The sequence below is a fragment of the Cebus imitator genome, unplaced genomic scaffold (assembly GCF_001604975.1).
Source record: "Cebus imitator isolate Cc_AM_T3 unplaced genomic scaffold, Cebus_imitator-1.0 Scaffold475, whole genome shotgun sequence".
NCBI lineage: Eukaryota > Metazoa > Chordata > Mammalia > Primates > Cebidae > Cebus > Cebus imitator.
Genome location: NW_016107790.1, coordinates 1,902,693 through 1,912,335, shown reverse-complemented (window position 1 = coordinate 1,912,335; position 9,643 = coordinate 1,902,693). Strand labels below are relative to the sequence as shown.

General features: G+C 42.2%; 1 protein-coding gene across 3 annotated transcripts in view; it reads left to right on the top strand.

Moving 5' to 3' along the window:
* Window positions 1-9,173, top strand: part of MGME1 (mitochondrial genome maintenance exonuclease 1) — a 23,139-nt gene extending 13,966 nt beyond the window's left edge. For 2 of the 3 annotated variants that reach the window (XM_017512682.2, XM_017512684.2), the window contains 2 exons: window positions 6,211-6,343; window positions 8,007-8,589. In XM_017512682.2, coding sequence (XP_017368171.1) covers window positions 6,211-6,343; window positions 8,007-8,168 — 295 coding nt within the window. In that variant the 3' untranslated portion in view covers window positions 8,169-8,589. Of the gene's footprint in view, window positions 1-6,210; window positions 6,344-8,006 lie in introns of all 3 variants that reach the window. The other variant, XM_017512681.2, reaches the window with a different exon arrangement.
* The last annotated feature ends 470 nt before the right edge of the window (window positions 9,174-9,643 follow it).

The window sequence follows — 9,643 nt, the reverse complement described above, 5'->3', positions numbered from 1 at the left end:
CGGGGTTTCACCATGTTGACCAGGATGGTCTCGATCTCTTGACCTCGTGATCCACCTGCCTCAGCCTCCCAAAGTGCTGGGATTACAGGCTTGAGCCACCACGCCCGGCCTTTTTTTTGTATTTTTAATAGAGGCGGTTTCTATTTGCCACGTTGACCGGGCTGGTTTCAAACTCCTGACCTCCGGTAGATCTGCCCATCTTGGCCTCCCAAAGTGCTGGGATTACAGACTTGAGCCACCGCACCCAGCCCTACTTCTCTCTTAACTCATTTTTGACATTCTTTTGTATGAATGAGCCATATTCATTTTCCTATTGGGAACATTCGGGTTATTTCTAGTTTTCCACAATTACAAACAGTGCTGTGGCAAATGTGCCTCCTTGTATACTACAGAGCTGTTCAAGGGAGATGCACAGATTCATTTGTTTTTGTTTTTGTTTTTTCTTGAGATGGAGTTTCGCTCTTCTTGCCCAGGCTGGAGTGAAATGATGTGGCTCACTGCCACGTCCACCTCCTAGGTTCAAGTGATTCTCCTTCCTTGGAATACCAAGTAGCTGGGATTACAGGCATGCACCACCACGCCCGGCTAATTTTGTACTTTTAGTAAAGATGAGGTTTCACCATGTTAGCCAGGGTGTTCTCGAACTCCTGACCTCAGATGATCCACCCACCTTGACCTCCCAAAGTGCTGGGATTACAGGCATGAGCCACCACGCCTGGCTTGTGTGTTTTAGATGTGTGACATATGCAGTTACAGTACATTTAGTTGGTCTGAAGTTGACCTAGGTATGAGTACTTCTTAAATCTCCCAGGCACTTGTCACTTGCATCCAGGATATTAAGCCATTGCTGTCCTGTACTTTCTTTAGGTAAGTTGCTGGGTCAAGGGTATGCATTTTAAATTATCAAGGATATGAGAGAATACATTTAACAATACAGCGTTAGTAATTTTGATAACATTGTATTTTTAATCTACATTTCACATAAGTGAGGCTGAGCATCTTTTAAGAGCTATTTGTGAACTGTTAATGCGCTTTTAATTTGGGTTTACACTACTACAATTTATAAAAATATTTTTGACTGACAATAATTGTATATATTTATGGGTTACAATATGATATTTTGATACATGTATACCTAATGGAAAGATTAAATAAGCTAATTATATCTATCACTCCACCTATTTATCATTTTTTGGTGGTGAGAACCTTTAGAATCTCTTCTAGCAACTTCTAAATATGTATTATTATTAACTGTGGTCACTGCGCTGTGCAACAAATCACTAAAATTTATTCTTCCAACCTAACTGAAACCTTGTACCTTTTATCAGCATCTCCCCTTTCCCCTTCCCCACTCCCCATCTCCATTCTCTTATAATTACCATTCTACTCTCCCTACTTCCGACTTCAACTTTTTTCGATTTCACATGTAAGTGAAATCATACAGTATTTGTCTTTTTGTGCCTGGCTTATTTCGCTCAGCAAAATGTCCACCATGTTCACCCATGTCACAGATGACAGAATTTCCTTGTTTTTAAAGGCTATGTGGTATTCTGTTGTGTGTATCTGTGTGTATATATATATATGTATCTCCACATTTTCTTTATCCATTTATCCCTAGATGGACACTTAGGTTGTTTCCACATCATGGCTGCTGTGAATAATGCTGCAGTGAACTGGGGATTGCAGATGTCTCTTCCACATACTGATTTTAACTCCTTTGGCTGTATACCCAAAAGTAGGATTGCTAGATCATATGGTAGTTCTGGTTTTAGTTTTTAGATGTTTTAGTTTTCTGAGGCACCTCTATGATGTTTTCTCAAATGGCTTAGCTAATTTACATTCCCACCAACAGTGTACCAGGGTTCTCTTTTTCTGCATATCCTCACCAACACTTTTGTCTTTTTGATAATAGCCATTCTAACAGGCATAAGGTAACAGCTCAGTGTGATTTTGATTTGCTTTTCACTAATGATTAGAGATGTTGAGCATTTTTTCATCTATCTGTTGGCCATTCATGTCCTCTTTTAAGAAATATTCGTGGCCGGGCGCGGTGGCTCAAGCCTGTAATCCCAGCACTTTGGGAGGCCGAGGCGGGTGGATCACGAGGTCAAGAGATCGAGACCATCCTGGTCAACATGGTGAAACCCCGTCTCTACTAAAAATACAAAAAATTAGCTGGGCATGGTGGCACGTGCCTGTAATCCCAGCTACTCAGGAGGCTGAGGCAGGAGAATTGCCTGAACCCAGGAGGCGGAGGTTGCGGTGAGCCGAGATTGTGCCATTGCACTCCAGCCTGGGTAACAAGAGCAAAACTCCGTTCCGAAAAAAAAAAAAAAAAAAGAAATATTCGTTTAGCTCCTGCGGGTTGTGCCTTCATTCTGTTAATTGTTTCCTTTGTTATGCAGAAGCTTTTTGATGCATTTGTGTGTTTCTGCTTTTGTTACCTGTGTTTTCAGGCTTCTATCTGAGAAATCATGGCTCCGATCAGTGTCGTGGAGCTTTTCTCACGTTATTTTTTCTAGTAGTTTTACAGTTTCAGCACTACGTTTAAGTCTTTAATTTTAAGTTGATTTTTGTATATGGTATGAGATTGAGTACGATTTCATTCTTATGCAAGTCGACATCCAGTTTTCCTAACGTAATTGTCAAGATACTCCCCGTTGTTTGTTCTTGGCACCTTTATTGAAAATTAATTGACTGTAAATTCATAGATTTGTTTCTGGGCTGTCTGTCCTGTTCCGTTGGTTTATTGTGTCTCTTTTTATGCCATTATCATGCTGTTCGAATACAACAGCTTTACCATATACAGCCATGTTCCACGTAACAATGTCTCAGTCAACGACAGACTGCATGTACAACAGTGGTCCCACAGGATTATAATGGAGCTGAAGACCACCTATCACCTAGTGACGTAATGTTATAGTTCAACATAATACTCGTATTTATGGTTATGCTGGTATAAACAAACCTACTATTCTACCAGTCATATAAAAACAGCACATACCATTATGTACAGTACAGTATATAATTGATAATGATAATAACTATTATTGGCTTGTGTATTTACTATGCTCCTACCCCTATGTAGGCCTAGGCTAATGTGTGTGTGTCTTAGTTTTTAACAAAAGTTTTAAAAGTAACAAATAATAATAGAAAAAGCATGTAGAATAAAGATATAAAGAAAGAGGCAGAGCATGGTGGCTCACACCTGTAATCCCAGCACTTTGGGAAACTGAGACAGGTGGATCACTTGAGGTCAGGAGTTCGAGACGAGCCTAAGCAACATTGTGAAACCCCATCTCTGCTAAGAATACAAAATTAGCCAGGCGTGGTGACACATGCCTGTAATCCCAGCTATTCGGGAGGCCGAGGCAGGAGAATCACTTGAACCTGGGAGGCAGGGGTTGCAGTGAGCTGAAAGTATGCCATTGTACTCCAGCCTGGGCAACAAGAATGAAATTCCATCTCAAAATTAATTAATTAAGTAATTAAAGAAGTTTACAAAGTAAAAAAGTTACAGTAAGCTAAAGTTAATTTATTATTGAAGAAAGAAAAACATTTTTATAAATTTAGTGTAGCCTAAGTGTACAGTGTTTAAAGTCTACAGTAGTCTGTGGTAATGTCCCAGGCTTTCACATTCACTCACCACTCACTCACTCACTCAGTTGCCCAGAGCAACTTCCAGTCCTGTATAAGTGTACCATTTTTTATCTTTTATATCATATTTTTACTGTACCTTTTCTATGTTTAGATGTATGTAGATACACTAACGCTTACCCCTGTATTACAGTTGCCTGCAGTATTCAGTACATGCTGAATACTGTACATGCTGTACAGGTTTGAGCCTAGGAGCAAAGGTCTGGGTGTGTGGTACTATCCTCCCTAGGTTTGTGTAATATACTCTACGTTTGCACAATGACAAAATCGCCTAACCACGCATTTCTCAGGACGTATCCTTGTCATTAAGCTACGCATGACTGTACTTTGAAATCAGGGAATGTCATGCCTCCAGCTTCGTTCTTTTTACTGAAGATTGCTTTGGCTATTCTGAGTCTTTTGTGGTTCATGTGAATTTTGGGATTTTTTTTTCTATTTCTGTGAAAAATTATGATGGAATTTTTTTTTAATTTTGAGACAGGGTCTGGCTTTGTTACCCAGGCTGTTGTGCAGTGATGCAGTCTCGGCTCATGGCAAACTCCACCTCCCGGGCTCAAGTCATCTTCCTACCTCAGCCTCCCAAGTAGCTGGGACAACAGGCTACAGCCACAACACCTGGCTGATTTTTTGGTATTGTTTGTAGAGACAGGGTTTACCATGTTGCCCAGGCTGGTCTTGGACTCCTGAGCTCAAGCAATCTGCCTGCCTTAGCCTCCCAAAGTATTGGGGATTACAGATGTGAGCCACCATGTCCGGCCTGCCATTGGAATTTTGATGGAGATTGCGTTGACTCTATAGATTGCTTTGGATAGTATGGACATTTTAACAATATTAATTCCAGTCCATAGCAGGATATCTTACCATTTATTTGTATCATTTTCAGTTTCTTTCATCAATATTTTACAGTTTACAGAATGCTATTAATGTTTTTTTTTTTACACTTATTGTGTTCTACAATGACAGTACATTGCTGCAAACAGTGGTCTGTGGCAGAAATGTAGCACGGTGGCTCATGCCTGTAATCCCAGCAGTTTGGGAGGCTGAGTTGGGTGGATCACTTGAGGTCAGGAGTTCGAGAGCAGCCTGACCAACACAGTGAAACCCCGTCTGTACTAAAAATACAAAAATTATCTGAGTGAGGTGGCACACATGTCATCCCAGCCACTCAGGAGGCTGAGGCAGAAGAATCACTTGAACCCAAGAGGTGGAGGTTGCAGTGAACCAAGATTGTGCCACTGCACTCCAGCCTGGGTGACAGAGTAAGACTCCCATCTGAAAAAAAAGAAAAAAGAACCAGGAATGGCAGCCTCCTAGATTTACTGTGGCTCTTTCCTCAATTACAGAGATTGTCAAACTTGGCAATATTACAAAACAATTATAAAGACAATAAAATTATCTCTAAGCCTGCACTGTCCAGTAGAGTAGCCACTAAACACCTATATCTATTAGCATTTAAATCTGATCAGGCCAAACTAACGTGTGCTGTAACAATATACAAACTAGTTTTCAGTGACTTGGTACAAAAAAAGAATGTAAAATATTCCATTAATAATTTGTTATGTTGATTACATGTTGAAATGATATTTTGGATATGTTAGGGTTAAGTAAAATGTTAAAATTTCACTGTGTCTGGGTGCAGTGGCTCACACCTGTAATCCCAGCACTTTGGGAGGCTGAGGCGGGTGGATCATGAGGTCAGGAGTAGGTGACTAGCCTGACCAACATGATGAAACCTGGTCTCTACTAAAAATGCAAAATTAGCCAGGCGTAGTGCCATGCGCCTGTAATCCCAGCTACTCAGGAGGCTGAGGCAGGAGGATCACTTAAATCCAGGAGGCGGAGGTTGGGGTGAGCCGAGAGCGTGCCATTGTGCTGCAGTCTGGGCAACAGAGTGAGACTCCATCTCCAAAAAAAAAAAAAAAAAAAATTCACCTGTATTTTTTTATCTTTTGTGATGTGGCTACTACAAAATTTAAAATGACACGTGCCTCGCATTTTCTTTCTTTTAGCCAGTGCTGCTCTAGACTGATTTTGCATGAGTTCTAATTGTCTAGAGCTATAGTGACATGTAAGTAATGTACATGCTGTATGTACAAAATCTCCCTATAAACTGCTGATTTTGAAACTGAATGAAAGACAGATGGAACTGGTAGAGCCCTTTGAGAGTCACCGGTTATTAGTCCACTCCCTGTGTTCCTTTTGATGTCTGCATTTGGCAAGTATAAACCCCACCAGGATAGGGGTAGAGGGGAGGAATCCACTGATTATTTGGTGCAAAAATAAAAAAAAGAAAAAGTGGTGGGGTACGCTTGAAGTCCCAGCTATTCGGGAGGCTGAGGTGGGAGGATCACTTGAGTCTAGCAGTATGAGTCTAGCCTGGGCAACATATGAAACCCCATCTCTTAAAAAAAAGAAAAAGTAAAAAAAAATGGCAAATAGGAGCAGTAGTCATTGGGTGACAAGTAACAAACTATACGTAAGAGGAGGGTTAACCTAGTAGAGATTTTCAGTTTGATCTATTACCTACAAAGTATTCCTGTGGTTTCTCTTTAGGGGCAAGCTGTGTGTGATTGACTGGAAGACATCAGAGAAACCAAAGCCTCTTCTTCGAAATACATTTGACAACCCACTGCAAGTAGTGGCGTACATGGGTGCCGTGAACCATGACACCAAGTACAGCTTTCAGGTCAGGACGCTGAGCCTCTACTTAAAGCTTTGTTCAGTGCTTACTCGTCAATTGTAACTCCAGCTGGGTGTGGTGGCTCACACCTGTAATCCCAGCACTTTGGGAGGCTGAGGTGGGTACATCATTTGAGGTCAGGAGGTCGAGACCAGCCTGGCCAACATGGTGAAACCCCATCTCTACAAAGATTTAACAACTAGCTGGGCGTGCTGGCTCACACCTGTAGTCCCAGCTAATCCAGAGGCTGGGGCAGGAGAATTACTTGAACCAGGAAGGTAGAGGTTGCAGTGAGCCAAGATTGTGCCGCTGCACTCCACCCTGGGCAGGAGAGTGAGATTCTGTCTCAAATCTGTCTCAAAGAACAACAGCAACAAAACTATAACTCCTTGGTTGCAGGGAGGAGGAGAAAAATTGTTTTTAAAAAAAAAAAAAGTTAAAAAAATACATATAACTTCTTAGGGTTTTACTCTATTTTTTTTTTTAATCTCTATTTTTATCCCACTACTTGATCTGTTCCTTGTTCCTCTCCCACTTAAAAAAGCACTTTTTGGCTGGGTACAGTGGCTCACGCACTCTGGGAGGCCGAAACAGGCAGATTGCTTGAGCTCAGAGTTCGAGTCCAGTCTGGGAAACATAGTGAAACCCCATCTCTACAAGAACTCATAAAAATTAGCTGGGCATGGTGGCACGCACCAATGGTGCCAGCTACTTGGGAGGCTGAGGTGGGAGGATTGCTTGAGCCCAGGATGTGGAAGTTCCAGTGAGCTGAGATTGTGCCACCACACTCTAGCCTGGGCGATAGAGCAAGATCCTGTCTCAAAAATAAACAAATAGGCTGTTCGCAGTGGCTCAGTCCTGTAATCCCAGCACTTAGAGAGGCCGAGGTGGGAAGATCATCTCAGGTCAGGTGTTCAAGACCAGCCTAGCCGACATGGCGAAACCTGTCTCTACTAAAAATACAAAAATTAGCCAGGCATGTTGGCACACACCTGTAGTTCCAACTACTCAGGAGGCTGAGACAGGAGAATCTCTTGAACCCAGGAGGCAGAGGTTGCAGTGAGCCAAGGTCGCACTACTGCACTCTAGCCTAAGCAACAGAGCAAGACTCTGTCTCTAAATAAATAAATAAATAAATAAATAAATAGCACTTTTGGCCGGGTGTGGTGACTCATGCCTGTAACCCCAGCACTTTGAAAGAGGCTGAGGTGAGAGGCCAAGGTGGGCAGATTGCTTGAGCCTAGGAGTTCCAGACCAGCTTGGGAAACGTGGCAAAACCCCATCACTATGAAAAATGTGAAAAATCAGCCAGAAGTGGTGGTGCCCACCTTAGTTACTCAGGAGTCCTGAGGTGGGAGGATCACCTGAGCTCGGGAAGTTGAGGCTGTGGTGAGCCGAGACTGCACCATTGCACTCCAGCCTGGACAATGGGAGTGGGACCCTGTCTCAAAAAAGAAAAAAAAAGCATTTTTCCACCCTGCAGTGTTTTATCTGTCATCTTTGTGTTCTTGTGTCCTGGTGCAGTCTTTGATCAACCCGCCTTAGAAATTGAGTTAGGAGATAGCCTGTAGATTTTTTTCTACTGAGTTTGCCCTGGAGTAAGAAGGAAATGAACCTGAACTCTGGACCTACTGCAGTGAAATGAGAATTGCCCTGTGTTTCCTCGTAGGTGCAGTGTGGTTTAATTGTGGTGGCCTACAAAGATGGATCTCCTGCCCACCCACATTTCATGGATGAGGAGCTCTGTTCCCAGTACTGGGCCAAGTGGCTTCTTCGACTAGAAGAATATACAGAAAAGAAAAAGAACCAGAATATTCAGAAACCAGAATAGGGAACAGGGTGCTGTTTGGGAACATTCAGCAGCTTCTCACAGTTTGGGGACATATACTGCCGTTTACTGCAGTGTAAAAGTGAGATGCCACTAGGTCTCAGTGCTACACAAACACAATAGAAGTATTAATTTGTTGAAATGTATTACTACCAACAAGACTGAAAAGCCCAAAAAGTCTAGATGTAAAGAGCTGGACTTCGGCACATGAAATCCCAGCTGTGCTACTCTTATTTACCCGAAAGGAGGACACGCAGGAAGGACAGTCACACTGGTGACTCTTGGACGTCTTTGAGAGACCTTTTTGTGTCCCAGGCAGAATGTCCAGTCTTTGTGCTGAGATTAGAAGGCAGTAAGGCTGAGGGTGCCAACCATTTCCCCAGGGTTCACCAGAGGGGAAGGGGCCACACGCCCCCAGGTAGGACAGGGAGCCTGCGGGGAGGACATGTCAGCCAACTACCGCTGCCAACACCAGGGCCTAAGAGTTGTTTCATACATTGGGGTTTTCTGTATATTTCAGTTGGGAAAAGCTTATGGTTAACCTTTTAAGAAAAATAAATACGTGATTATTTAGCCTCAAGTAAAGTTGCTGTCTATAAAGCCAGTATATTCACCATGTCGCTGGCAACAGGCCTTGGCATAACACCAAATAACCCCCAGAGGCAGCCAGAGCCCAGTTTGAACATCACAATTGTGTTTTAGTGCCATTTCTGGCATAAGTCAGCGGATCATGGAGGTAGAGTCAATTATTGTTTGTGGCGTTTTTCAGCTGTAGAGGAACTATAAAATCCATTTGTTTCTATTTGATAGATAATAAAAATTATCAGTTGTCACTGGGTTTGGGAAATTTAAATGCCCATTTCAGCCCTGGGGAAGGGCTTTCTGTCTTATGGAGTGAGTCCGTTAGCATTTAAGTTATAGTTGCTGCCTTGAAATGGTAGGCTGTTACAATGACTTCTTTGGGTAGCCATTTTCATAAGAAATAAAATACAGGATATGAGTAATGAAGCTTTTGTTTTAATTTTATGTGTTTATAGGATAATTTTATGAACCTGGAAATTGTTTTCACTTTGTTTATAATTCAAAATTTTACCACTGGCCCAACAGCTTTGGCGAGAATTCTACGTAAATCCATAAAAGAAAGTGTCTTCACTAAGCTCTGAGCCATCGTCACCTGGCAAGGAGAGCAAGATTCAGGTAGGAGAGAGGAAGATCGAGGGAGACCTTTGTATTATCTCTATACACTTCTGCATTTATGTGGGTTTTTCTCAAGTTGCAGATACATATTTCTGTAGCCTGTAATTTCCAGTCAAAAATGAAGTGAGGCAGTTAAAGTTGTACTAGCAGAGTTTGCCACTGTGCTCTACTAAACCTCAACCTAGAATTTAGAAGACTAGACCTAGCAAATTTCTTTTTTTCTTTTTATTTACTGAGACAGTCTGGCTCTGTCAGCCAGGCTGGAGTGCAGTGATGTGATC